The following is a 14,370-nucleotide window of genomic DNA, read 5'->3' as shown; positions in this document are numbered from 1 at the left end:
AATAATCATCTTTTTGAAGAAATATAAATTCTTTTGGGACTTATGAATAACTTGTAATATAAATGGAGATCCCCATTGCCCTTAGTTCTGGGGATCATATCCAGGGCATTGTGCATACATAGGGAAACTTTTATATGAGTGAACTTTTTGAGGGGTTACCCAATCTGCCCTAGAATTACTAATTTCCCATCCCAGTCTTTTGAGTATTTGGAAGTACAGGTATAAGCCAAACCATTTGGCTTTATAACTGGATCTTCAGGTTTTTTTGTTACTTAAACTAGGAATAATAAGTCTATTTATTTTTAAGTGATGGTTTTAATGTAATTTTTTGCTTAAATTCTGGGCAATGATTCTCCAAGATTTAAATTACTAAGAGCATTAGAAATTCAATTCTAGATATCACTTAAAGTCCATCTACTTAATACATCACCTCAGGAGTATCGATTGCATAAGCACATTATAGCTTAATAGAGAATAAATGAAATCATATAAATAAAGACCTATCAATTACATATGCTAAGACTTGACTCTACTATTCTTCAAACTTCAGAATACTTCGAAATAGCATTCTGTAGGCCAGTGGTTCTCAATCTGTGGGTTGCAACCCCTTTGGCAAACCTCTATCTCAAAAATATTTACATTTTAATTCATAGCAGTAGCAAAATTACAATAATGAAACAGCAACAAAAAAAATTTTATGGTTGTGATCACCACATGAGGAACTGTAATAAAGAGTCCCATCATTAGGAAGATTGACAATTGCTGTTCATACGTATAAATAGCTTATTATTTACCTTTAACAGCTGACAAGGTGTTTGCCCAAAATTATTAATCATCCCTTCTAAGGCTTTTCTTTCCTTTTCATCTGTTAAGGCATCAAGATCCACAGCACCTAAAACAAGAAATCATCAACTCACTATTGTGAAAAACCCTGCATGACACTGATGAATGAAATGCATCAAGGAATGATTAACACATTTTAAACAAAATATGAGTCCTCAAATTATGCCACCAGAGATTAATTTCTTGAAAACACTAAATATGTTTATTTGTGTATATGTGTTTGTTTATGTATGCACGTATGTATATGGGTACATGTGAGAGATCCTACATAAAAAAATCAGGGGAAGAACCACTGAGGAAGAGAGCCTGATGTATACATCAGCTTCCCTGTGTACACACACAGATCATGCACATATCCACATAACACGGTTTAAAAAGAGACAACAGTTTTCTGCCCAAAGCTCTCAAAAAACAGCTTTGATGTTGAGCTAATGTTAATAATTCTAAATGCCTTCTTTCAAAGTTTACTAAAAACAACATTTGTAACGTTCATGAGGATTTGATGCCAGGTGGCAGCGGCACACGCCTTTAATCCCAGCACCTGGGAGGCAGAGGCAGGTGGATCCCTACGGATTCACTAGCCTGGTCCACAGAGTGAGTTCCAGGACTGCCAGAGCTATGTAGAGAGAACTTGTCTTGATTAAACAGAAAATTTGATTTCTATACAAGAAATCAAAAGCATATAATAATTGTTATTTATAATTTAATTTCCATAAGTGTGTATATATATATGCACATGTAGACACACATACATACACAATCTTAAAATCATAAACTTTTACTACAAAATTGAAATAACAGAGGTTTTGTGAACTTCCAACTGAAAAAATATTTTGTTGATGTATTCTTTCCCACGTTAAATATTTAAGCTCAAAATAAAAGTATACATAATAATAACTAAAAAAAAAATTTAAGCTCAAATACCAGGTATAATAAGTACGGACTAATGCTAACTATTGTAAAAGAAGTGGTATTTTGACTTGTACCTTCATAACTACAGTAGTAGAAGACATTGAGTGCCTCCACTGCAGCTGGCCCTCTCTGTTTGTAACCAAAAATCAGATCTATCCATTCATGAAGATGAGCAGAAACATATTCAGACTCCTAGAAAGAGAACAAATTTAATAATTATTGTATCTTCCCATTAAATTCCTCTTTTTGAAAAGGGCATGGAGCCAGAACGATGCTCAGCAGCTAAGAACACTGGCTTCCCTGCTAACTAACGCATGTCCAATGCCCAGCATCCAATCCACTTGAAGGCTGACAACCACCTCCAACTCCAGGTCCAGGGGATCTGACCACTTCCGCCTTCCTTGGGCACTGCACACACATGGTGTGTAGACATATATGTGGGCAAAACCCTTGTACACAGTTTTGTAAAAGGAGAGTACTGCTTGGTAAATGGAGTGCATTGAGACAGTAACACAATTATCGATGTTATAATTCTCACTACTTCCTCAATTTCAAGTTGGAAATTTACCTAAACATTAGTAAAAAATTTAAAGGTATTAGGTTGGTTTTATTAGGAACTTGGTTAATATTTAGGAAAAATTAAAAAATGTACTCATCCTCAAGTGATTTGATGCAAAAATATAAACTTCAAAACATATAGTTATACCACCTGGGAAAACAATAGCAATCTATAGAGCAGACACGCAGAGAACTAGAATGTTAATACAGGCTGAATTTCCCTTATGTAAAATTATTAGAACCACAAGTATTTGAGGTTTTGCTAGTTGCTGTTTGTGTTGTTTCAGACAAGTTCACACCATGTTGTTAAGGCTGGCCTCAAAGTCATACACTTAGGCTTCAGCCTCCTAATTAACTTAATTGCCACTGGACACAACTCGGACTGTGGATTTTCCCAGATTTTGAAATATTTCTAGAAGATCATTCCTAACCCAAAAATCAGAAATTACAAAGTGTCCCCAAATCTACTGGGTAAAGAAAACAACACAAAAAAGCTATTAACATTCTCCAAAGTCTAGGAGAGTTAATGAGAGAGGTGGAACAAATCTTTGTGGTAGTTTCTTTTGTAATAGTTGTCTAAAAGTTTTCAATTAAAGGAAAAAAAAAACCTAAGACTTGATTAAAAAGGAAATTTGATTTCCAATATACCAAATATCAAAAACTGTGACACTTATCATTGATTGGTATTTATAACAGATTTGCAAATATTCCATTATAAACTATTACAAAAGGAAAAAAAGAAACCTTTGTTACATATTCATGAATGTATCCTAAGATTTATATCTTAAAATTAAATTACAGTATTGTACTTTCTAGAACAGTAATATACAACAGGGAACAAACTAATCTAGAAAAAAGGTAAACTTTAACTTATCTTTGAAAAACAAATCTGTACTTTAAAAGATATGGTAGCGACTGAACAGAAACCTTACCAGAGCTTTTCTGTGTTTATAAATGAAATCTTCAGCTGACTTAGCCCATCTTGGAAGAATAACATCGTTTACCAGTTCTTTAGAAACTTGTAATTGTCCCAAATTAAATTCTAAGACACATAAAAAATAAAAAAAATCAGAACATTTTCTTTTTAAAAATGATGTAAAACAAATATAAACGAGAACATATAACTAGAAAAAAAATAAATTGACCTGTCTATTGTAATATACTTTAATAAAATACATAAAATATTTTTGAATTGGTTTTTAGAAGGCGTATCAGAGTAAGAATTTCTTTTCTTAGAAAAGCCAGGAGGGGAAATTTGGAAGACGCTCATTGGGTAAATTTTAGCTATTCAATCAAATGCTTAAATTCTTCATCACGTATGTAAAGCCAGGTACAGTGGCTCATGCCAGTAACCACAGAGCTAAGGGTGTAGACAAAAGAATCCTAGCAGCTTGCTGGGTATACAAACCAGCTGGTCTCAAAAACTAATGTGAAGTGGGATTAAAGATAGTGACTTCTGGGTCTGTGCACCAAGCTGACCCTGTGCCACACCTCTGTTCCCAGTTCCTGCTGGGAGAGAGCTGGTCTTCCAGAAGTACTGATACACCTGAGAGCATAGGTGAGACCACCACTTCTGCTCACATTGCTGATCCAAGAGGAACCCGCCTGGAGCCCTCAGGACACAGCAACTGAGGATCAGTCTGAGACAGGATCCTTCCAGTTTCCACCTGGGTCTGGAGCTGACCCTGTGACACAGCTCTCTGTACCCAGATCCTTCTGGGAGAGAGCCAATCTCCCAGTAGTGCTGACATACAGGCTTACAGGAGAGTCAAGCCACTGTCAAACAGCAAGAGCAGCTAACACCAGAGATAAGCAGATGGCTCGAGGCAAGGGCAAGAACCTAAGCAACAAAAAACAAGGCTACTTGGCCTCATCAGAACCCAGTTCCTCCATCACAGCAAGTCCTGGATGCCCCAACACACCATAAAAGCAAGATTATGATTTAAAATCTTATCTCATGATGATGTTAGAGGACTTTAAGAAGGACATAAATAATGCCTTAAGAAATACAGGACAACACAGGTAAACAGGTAGAAGTCCTTAAAGAGGAAACACAAACATCCTTTAAAGAATTATAGGAAAACACAACTAAACAGGTGAAGGAATTGAACAAAACCATCCAGGATCTAAAAATGGAAATAAAGCAATAAAGAAATCACAAAGGAGACAACCCTGGAAATAGAAAACCTAGGAAAGAGATCAGGAATCACAAATGCAAGTATCACCAACAGAAAACAAGAGATTGAAGAGAGAATTCAGGCAGAATATTCCATTGAAAACACTGACACAACCGTCAAAGAAAATGCAAAACACAAAAAACTCCTAAACCAAAACATCCAGGAAATCCAAGACACAATGAGAAGACAAAACCTAAGGATAATAGGTATAGAAGAGAGTGAAGACTCCCAACTTAAAGATATCATAAGACTGAAAACCAAAAGGGTAGGATGGGAAAAAAAGAGATGTAACTAACTGATATCCAGAGTTAATTATGTCATTTCAGGCAATGAAATCCCTTAGCACTATTTTTATTTTCTGTTTTCTTTTTGTATAGTTGGTGTAATTTTAGATGTTTTGGGATTTTGTAAAAGAATACTTATGTACATTTCATTCATTATGTGAATACTGAGGTGTTGTTTGCTCTTTTGAGATAAGATCTCACTATGTAGCTCTGGCTGGCCCTGGAGCTCACCATGTAGACCAGACAAGCGCTGAATCCTAGAGATGCCTGCTTTTGCCATCACACTGGGCACTGTCTGTCTGTCTGTCTGTCTGAGACAAGGTCTTATCTATCTCAGACTGGCCTCAGAATTGGAGGATAGGATAATAGGGATAATATTTTATTTTGATACCTCCTGAGTCCTGGGATTCCCAGTGTTCATAAGCATGTCTGGTTTATATAGGACTAGGGCTCTAACTAGAGCTTTGCTCATGGTAGGCTAGCACAGCACAGCTGAGCCACATCCCAACCCTGTATTTCTTTTTAAAAATGTACATTACAGTTAATAACACACTTTTTTGTATGTATATGATATTATTAGTATTTCCTAAAATCTGACAAATATAATTAACAGACTGTTTTGTGAGAACTTTTTTTCCCTTCTTCCCATTGCTTGCTAGTGATAAACATCATGAGCTTGTATACATTCAAACTAATAAAAGAAAAAGTGGGGAAGAGCCTGGAATACATGGACACGGGGGAAAATTTCCTCAACAGGACACCAATGGCTCATGCTCTAAGATCAAGAATCGACAAATGGGACCTCATAAAATTACAAAGCTTCTGTAAGGCAAAGGGCACTGTCATTAGGACAAAACAGCAACCAACAGATTGGGAAGAAATCTTTACCAATCCTACATCCAATAGAGGGTTAATAACCAATATATACAAAGAACTCAAAAAGTTAGACTCTAGAGAATCAAATAACCCTATTAAAAAATGGGGTACAGATCTAAACAAAGAATTCTCAACTGAGGAATCTCGAATGGCTGAGAAGCACCTAAAGAAATGTTCAACATCTTTAGTCATCAGGAAAATGCAAATCAAAACAATCCTGAGATTCCACCTCATCAGTCAGAATGGCCAAGATCAAAAACTCAGGTGACAACAGATGGCGAGGATGTAGAGAAAGAGGAACACACTTCCATTTTTGGTGAGATTGCAAGCTGGTACAACCACTCTGGAAATCAGTCTGGAGTTTCTTCAGAAAATTGGACCCAGCTATACCACTCCTGGGCATATACCCAAAAGATGCTCCAAAATATACAAGGACACATGCTCCATTATGTTCACAGTAACCTTATTTATGATAGCCAGAAGCTGGAAAGAACCTTGTTGTCCTTCAACAGAAGAATGGATATAGAAAATGTGGTACATCTACACAATGAAGTACTACTCAGCTAGCAAAAAAAAAACCATGAAATTCACAGGCAAATGGATGGAACTGGAAAAATATCATCCTGAGTAAGGTAACCCAAACACAAAATAAAACTACACAAATACACACACATGGTATGGACTCACTGATAAGTGGATATTAGCCTAAAACCTTGGATTGCCCAAGATACAATCCACAGACCACATGAAGCTCAAGAAGAAGGAAGACCAAAGTGTGGATGCTTCCATCCTTCTTAGAAAGGGGAACAAAAATATCATAGGAGGAGATATGGAGACAAAGTTTGGAGCAGAGACTGAAGAAAGGCCATCCAGAGATAACTCCACCTGAGGATCCAGCTTACATAGAGCCACCAAATCCAGACAATATTGCTGATGCCAAGAAGTGTATGCAGACAGGAGCCTGATATAGCTTTCTCCTGAGAGGCTCTGCTAGAGCATGACAAATATAGAGGCGAATGCTCCCAGCTAACCAATAAAAACTGAGAATGAAGGAGCTGAAGGGGTTTGCAACTCCATAAGAACAACCAACCAACAATACCAACCAACCAGAGCTCCCAGGAACTAAACCACCATCCAAAGAGTTCACATGGACAGACCCATGGCTCCAGCTGCATATGTACCAGAGGATGACCTTGTTGGGCACCAATGGGTTCTGCCAAGGCTCAATGCCCCAGTGTAGGGGAATGTCAGGGCAGGGAGGAGGGAAGGGATAGGTGGGTGGGTGGGTGGAGGAACACTCTCATAGAAGCAAGGGGTTGGGGGTTGGGATGGGATGAGGATTTATGGACAGGAAACCGGGAAAGGGGATAACATTTGAAATGTAAATAAAAAAATCCAATAACAAAAATGAGGGGAAAAAAGATAGTGACTTCTGGTTTCTACAAATATATGCATGGGTGCATTTGAATGTGTGCACACTCATGCACATATACACAAAACACTCCTCCACATGCAAGTGTCTGTGAACACAGGCATGCAAGTGAAAAGAAAATAGAACAGTGAAGGCACAATAATCCATACTTTAATTGAATCAAAATAAAATATTAACTATCCTAACGCTAAAAATGAACAATGGTTAAAATGCGTTTCATTAGAACTTTGCAGTGTTAACTTACACCTTGAACACACTCACTGAGAGTTTTGCTTTATGGAAGAATAATGTATTATATTCCACAAAGACACTTGCTATTACAACTGGAATTATGACAGAACTTTCTCATGTATGAGGTTTTCTTGTTCATGCATTATGAGAAGAAACAATGTCTTAAAATACCAGTCTTGAAGTATTAGTGTGCTATCTTGAAACACAATATTTCCTATGTCTAGGTACAGTTTAAAGGTCCGGTGACAGGGAACGCAGGGTGCTAGGCTTGTCGTGGGTGACCAGTGTGTGGCGGGCAGCTGTTGGTCTTTGTGTGGTGCACAGTTGTCTCCCTCCAAACGTACTGCAGGACCTTAGCTTCACCTCCACTCACTGTGCCTGAGCGTCATTCCTACTCCGTGTGAGTAGCTCGCTGGTTGGTACAGACACAGTTCTAGAGAGCGAAGTGATAGGGTGACATTTAAGAACGGACACAACAGACCAACAGCCTCATCTTGGTGACATGCTGTAGTTTCAAGCTACTTCGGTTATTTGTAACAAAGAGAAAGGTTAGCTACAAAACCAAACCAAAATATTTGGAGTAATGAGTGAGAATACAGAAAGAAATTGGCCATGATAATACTATATAACCTGTAACTATATTATCTGTAAACTTGAATAAAAAAAAAACAAACTAAAATCTTATTGTGCAGTTTTGTGTTGGTTTTATTGCTATTTATTCCTATTAGATAAAACATTTGTCTTCTCCTGCGCAAGTTCCTTTATCAAGCAATTAGATAATTACAGTTTTATACACAGGGACCATGAAGTCACAGGGCTGAAGGCAGCAATTAGCACCAATAAAAATAATGCATTGCAGAGCAAAGAGTATCTTAAGTTTTCCACTCAAATTTAGCCCAACCAGTCCTGCTCTCCCAGAGACGCACTGGCTTTAGTAAAGGACACACCAACTGACTAACAATCTGGCATATTTAGTGTGCTTTAAACACGAATGCAAGGCTGGGGAGAAGTTTGGTTGTGGAGTATTCGCAAACTGTGTAAGTCTCTTGAGTTCAACTGCAAGCATTACACAAGGGGAAAAAAGAAGAAAGGGAAAAGGAAAGAAAAAATAAAGCAAAATAACTATAGAAAAAAATATTTGAACATTTCAAAATGTAATTATCATCATGCATCTCTACTCCAAAAACCTAATTTTTTCAAAAGCTGGAATAACTTAGCCATTATTTTCTATGTTAGCCTTTTGTACATTCCAAATAGAGTAGAAGTCTTCTTTAAAAGGTAAAAGAACATTTTTATCATTGTGAGTTATATGGTCTCTTGTAACTACTCAAGTTGATCATTAATTTCTGAAAGCAGTTATAGACAGGAATACATAAGTAAACTGGTCAATATGTTGTAATGATACTCTAAAAACCTGTTCGCTTGCTCACGGATTGGCTCACTGGCTTTGGTTCGATCACCTGGGAGCCTTGTAATGGCGGTGTGCAGCACAGTGTTGTATCTCATAGATAAGTTCTCTTGTGTGTTCAAACTCAACTCGTTTCTTAGTTTCCTGTATCACCTCTCCGGAAAGAAGACTTGGCTCTGTATGTCCCTCCCCGGTATAAGTGAAATCCTGTCCCTGAGTAATCTACACACAAAACCAACCTTAAAAAAGTATGCAATATTACAGAAAATGTCCTAAAAACTGCTTTTCAGTATTTTTCATTGGAACCTGTTGGAATGAAAATTTATATCCTCCATTTCTTACCATTTTGATTTTCTAGAAACTCTGGGAAATAGAAGAACTCAGGAATAAGTTCTTTTACATCATATGTATTCTCCATAAGTGCTTGCCACGTAGCAGGGATGGAATGGAACTGCCGGTCTGCACAGTCAAACCTGCATGCAGGAGCGAAAGACAAAGTTTACTGGATGAAAACAAAGACATGCAGATCAAGAACATTCAAGCTCTTTTGAAACTTCCACATGACTGCAGCTGGGCTTTCTTAATCTAATTTAATATCTGAAAACAACTTTTATCTTTATGATAATCATCTATAATTCATAGTTTGTTGACAGGAGTTAATACTATCATTATAGTTGTCAAACCAAATATTGCTTTGTTTAAATTAATTGAAAATTAAACTCACTAAAACACGTTCATGTTAATTAAATATAATCTTAGAAGACTTTTAGGCAAAGGTGTCTGTTGAATATGCAGGTTGTTGGTAGAGGGCTTCCCTGGAATGCTCAGGGCCTTGCTCTGGGTTGAACCACCAAAGAATATTAAAGACACAAAATTTGCTGAGTAAATTCATTTAAAAAAGTGAATATGAGTTCTATATTTGAAAAATCAAAGTATATACGAGGCATAGAATTTAATGACTTAAAATCCCAGAATGTGGATGCTGAGGTAGGATTTTTCTAACTACAAGAACAGACTAAAGTACAGAGTGAGTTCCAGGGCAAGGTAGGCTACAGCATGAGAGCTTGTTTGTAAAAGAAAAAAAAATCTGAGTTCAAAATAATTCTAAATATAACAGTACTTATATTTTTAGTTAAGAGATTTACAGAAATGATTCTGAGCTAATAATTAATACATTATTAGCAGAAACTCTTACACTAAAAACCAGAATGTAGGTAGGGACATAGTATTGTAGGTAAGCATCTATAAATTATTTACATATGTTACTAGCTTACTTTAATTAACTTTCTGAGATAAGTTACTTATCTTCTTACTGAACCAGAATTCCCAATCTCACCAACCGGCTAGACTGGCTGGCTAGTGAACTTTGTGGATTTGCCTCCCCAATCCTTAGCACAGATTTTACATGGTATTGGAGATCCAAAATCAGGTCCTCATGCTTTGTATGGTAGACAATCAACAGAGCCAGTTCCTCCACCCATAAATTTTAATTAGTTGATTTAGGTTTCATTATAGGTATAATAGCTGGAAAACCCTCAAGTGGTAATGGTCTAATTTGATTGTGATTTCCTTTATCACAGAAAACATAACATTTGCTTGATTTCTCTTGATACCATGTTTATGGAAAAATTAAGCTATGGGCTTTAGTCTAAAATGGTGAATGGATATTAATGACTAATATAGTTTTTAAAAGACAGAGCTTCATGTAATCCAGCCTTGGACTTGCTATGTAGATGAGGATGAGCTTAAATGCTAGCCTCCATCTCCTAAGTGCTGGGATTACTGTAATGTGCCTTCATACCAGCTTTATACAGTGGCGAGGCACAAACCTAGGGCACCAGGCTTGCTAGGTAAACACCCTATCAACTGAGCTACATCCCCAGCCATTAATTTTACTTTTTGTAAATGTCTATTAATCTCTGACCCATTCATCCAATGCTATTTACTAACATGGGTGCACAAATTTTATGCTGGATAGAAATTTAGGAGCAGAATTGTTAGTGATAATTTCATGTTTAATGTCTTGGAGAATTGTCAGACTGTTTTCTATAAAAATTATTATTTTAAAATTCTACTCCCATTATTTTCTAATTTTACATCACAATGGTTTTTATTCTTTTTTTAACAACTGATTACAAGATGGGAATTGGTTTTGACTTGAATTCCCCTGACGGCTAATGATATTGCAGATCTTTTCATGTGTTAGACACCTGTCTATTATCTATCCATACCCTTTTCCATTTTTAAATTCGATTTTGTATTATCTGGTTGTAAGGATTCTACACATATATTCTAAATACAAGTCCCTTAGTGGACTGTCTTGGTTGTTTCTACTTTCCTGATGGTATCATATAAGCATACACAATTCATCTTAAAGCTTTGTGAAATCACATTTTTCATAAAATTATAAAAACAAACAAAATAAACCTAGTTATTACTTCCTGTATCTTATGAAGGGAAATCATCTGTCAGTGCAACATTTTATTGATGTTTAATAATGTTAGAGACTGCATCTCTTCTTGAAAACCAAGGATTATTATAATTAAGACATGGTAGAAGGGGACTGGAGAGATGGCTCAGTGATTAAGAGCACTGACTGCTCTTCCAGAGGACCGGAGTTCAATTCCCAGCAACCACATGGCAGTTCACATGTATGTATATAACTCCAAGATATGACACATAAACATGCATGCAGGCAAAACACCCAGGCACATAAAAACAAAAACAAAAAACCATTAACAAAAGAGACAGGGCCTTGAATTCCTGGTCTCTCTAATACTTTTAACATGAAGGGGTGTTGTATTTTGTGAAATGCTTTTTCTGCATCATGTAGTTTTATTCTTTGAGTTTGTTTATATGGTGGATTACGGTAATGGATTTTCGTATATTGAACCAACCTTGCATCCCTGGGATGAAGCCTACTTGACTGTGGTGAATCATGGTTTTGATGTGTTTGCAAGAATTTTATTGAGTATTTTTGCTTCGATATTCATGAGGGAATTCAATAAATGGTGCTGGTCTAACTGGCTGTTTGTATGTGGAAATATGAGAATAGACCCATATTTGTCACCATGCACAAAGCTCAAGTCCAAGTGGATCAAGGATCTCAACATAAACTAGATATCCTGAATCTAAAGAAGAGAAAATGGGAAAGAGCCTTGAACTCATTGGCGCAGGGGGAAATTTCCTAAACAGAACTCCAATGGCCCATGCTTTAATATCAAGAATTGATAAATGGGACCTCATGAAACTGGAAAGCTTCTGTAAGGCAAAAGACATAGTCAATAAGAAAAATCAGCAACCTACAGATTGGGAAAACATCTTCACTAACCCTGCATCCAACAGAGGGCTAATATCCAAAACATATAAAGAACTCAAGAAGCTGACCACCAAAAAACCAAACAACCCAATCAAAAAATGGGATACAGAACTAAACCAAAAATTCACAACAGAGGAATCTTGAATGACTGAGAAGCACCTAAAGAAATGTTCAAAGTCACCGCCAGTGAACGTTGATTGTTGGGGGGAGGGCGGCAATGGGGGGAGGATGGGGAGGGGAACACCCATAAAGAAGGGGATGGGGAGAGGTTAGGGGGATGTTTGCCCAGAAACCGGGAAAGGGAATAACACTCGAAATGTAAATAAGAAATACTCAAGTTAATAAAAAAAAAAAAGTTTACTGTTGACTTTATACTAGAAAAGTCCAAAGCTCAATGCAAATGACATGACTATTTGTATGCGACTGAACTCTGAGTAGATCCTTTAAAAAATAATTTGAGGGGCACTCCTGAGGCTGCAGAGCAGAAGAGACCACCAACACTGCTCACCCCTGCCCACATCCCTGGCCCAAGAGGAAACTGTATAAGGCCTCTGGGCTCCCGTGGGGGAGGGCCCAGGAGCAGCAGGACACCTGCCGGAGACACCACCGGACCCTGAAGGAAACAGACCGGATAAACAGTTCTCTGGACCCAAATCCCGTGGGAGGGAGAGCTAAACCTTCAGAAAGGCAGACAAGCCTGGGAAACCAGAAGAGACTGCTCCCTGCACACATATCTCGGACGCCAGAGGAAAAAGCCAAAGACCATCTGGAACCCTGGTGCACTGAAGCTCCCGGAAGGGGCAGCACAGGTCTTCCAGGTTGCTGCCGCTGCAGAGAGCCCCTGGGCAGCACCCCACGAGCGAACCTGAGCCTCGGGACCACAGGTAAGACCAAATTTTCTGCTGCAAGAAAGCTGCCTGGTGAGCTTGGGACACACGGAAGCAGAATTTCTCTAGGACCAGGCACGTTCTGTGTTTACCGGAAGTCCCACACCCGAGGATCCCGGCCCGCAGCAGCTCTCTACTCCCAGACCCGGTGAGAGAGAGACCCAACCGCCTGGTCAGGTGGGCACTCCTGAGGCTGCAGAGCGGAAGAGACCACCAACACTGCTCACCCCTGCCCACATCCCTGGCCCAAGAGGAAACTGTATAAGGCCTCTGGGCTCACGTGGGGGAGGGCCCAGGAGCAGCAGGACACCTGCCAGAGACACCGCCGGACCCTGAAGGAAACAGACCGGATAAACAGTTCTCTGCACCAAAATCCCATGGGAGGGAGAGCTAAACCTTCAGAGAGGCAGACAAGCCTGGGAAACCAGAAGAGACTGCTCCCTGCACACACATCTCGGACGCCAGAGGAAAAAGTCAAAGACCATCTGGAACCCTGGTGCACTGAAGCTCCCGGAAGGGGCGGCACAGGTCTTCCTGGTTGCTGCCGCTGCAGAGAGCCCCTGGGCAGCACCCCACGAGCGAACCTGAGCCTCGGGACCACAGGTAAGACCAAATTTTCTGCTGCAAGAAAGCTGCCTGGTGAACTCAAGACACAGGCCCACAGGAACAGCTGAAGACCTGTAGAGAGGAAAAACTACACGCCCGAAAGCAGAACACTCTGTCCCCATAACTGACTGAAAGAGAGGAAAACAGGTCTACAGCACTCCTGACACACAGGCTTATAGGACAGTCTAGCCACTGTCAGAAATAGCAGAACAAAGTAACACTAGAGATAATCTGATGGCGAGAGGCAAGCGCAGGAACCCAAGCAACAGAAACCAAGACTACATGCCATCATCGGAGCCCAATTCTCCCACCAAAACAAACATGGAATATCCAAACACACCAGAAAAGCAAGATCTAGTTTCAAAATCATATTTGATCATGATGCTGGAGGACTTCAAGAAAGACATGAACACACTTAGGGAAGCACAGGAAAACATTAATAAACAAGTAAAAGCCTACAGAGAGGAATCGCAAAAATCCCTGAAAGAATTCCAGGAAAACACAATCAAACAGTTGAAGGAATTAAAAATGGAAATAGAAGCAATCAAGAAAGAACACATGGAAACAACCCTGGATATAGAAAACCAAAAGAAGAGACAAGGAGCTGTAGATACAAGCTTCACCAACAGAATACAAGAGATGGAAGAGAGAATCTCAGGAGCAGAAGATTCCATAGAAATCATTGACTCAACTGTCAAAGATAATGTAAAGCGGAAAAAGCTACTGGTCCAAAACATACAGGAAATCCAGGACTCAATGAGAAGATCAAACCTAAGGATAATAGGTATAGAAGAGAGTGAAGACTACCAGCTCAAAGGACCAGTAAATATCTTCAAC

The 14,370-nt window shown here is 38.7% G+C and overlaps 1 protein-coding gene across 7 annotated transcripts in view; it reads right to left on the bottom strand.

Annotated features, from left to right (window-relative positions):
* Positions 1–14,370, bottom strand: part of Nbeal1 (neurobeachin-like 1) — a 164,708-nt gene that overhangs the window by 29,742 nt on the left and 120,596 nt on the right. For all 7 annotated transcript variants that reach the window (XR_015629593.1, XM_087569002.1, XM_087569005.1 and 4 more), the window contains 4 exons: positions 9,064–9,194; positions 3,246–3,355; positions 1,830–1,947; positions 795–892 (listed from right to left, as the gene is read on the bottom strand). Coding sequence is in view for 6 of the 7 variants with exons in the window: in XM_087569002.1 (XP_087425128.1) it covers positions 795–892; positions 1,830–1,947; positions 3,246–3,355; positions 9,064–9,194 (457 nt within the window). In the remaining variant the exon portion in view is untranslated. The remainder of the gene's footprint in view (positions 1–794; positions 893–1,829; positions 1,948–3,245; positions 3,356–9,063; positions 9,195–14,370) is intronic.

This window comes from Rattus norvegicus, chromosome 9, assembly GCF_021556685.1.
Source record: "Rattus norvegicus strain SHRSP/BbbUtx chromosome 9, alternate assembly SHRSP_T2T, whole genome shotgun sequence".
Lineage (NCBI taxonomy): Eukaryota > Metazoa > Chordata > Mammalia > Rodentia > Muridae > Rattus > Rattus norvegicus.
Note: the sequence above shows the minus strand (reverse complement) of the source record. Positions and strands in the feature narration are given on the sequence as shown.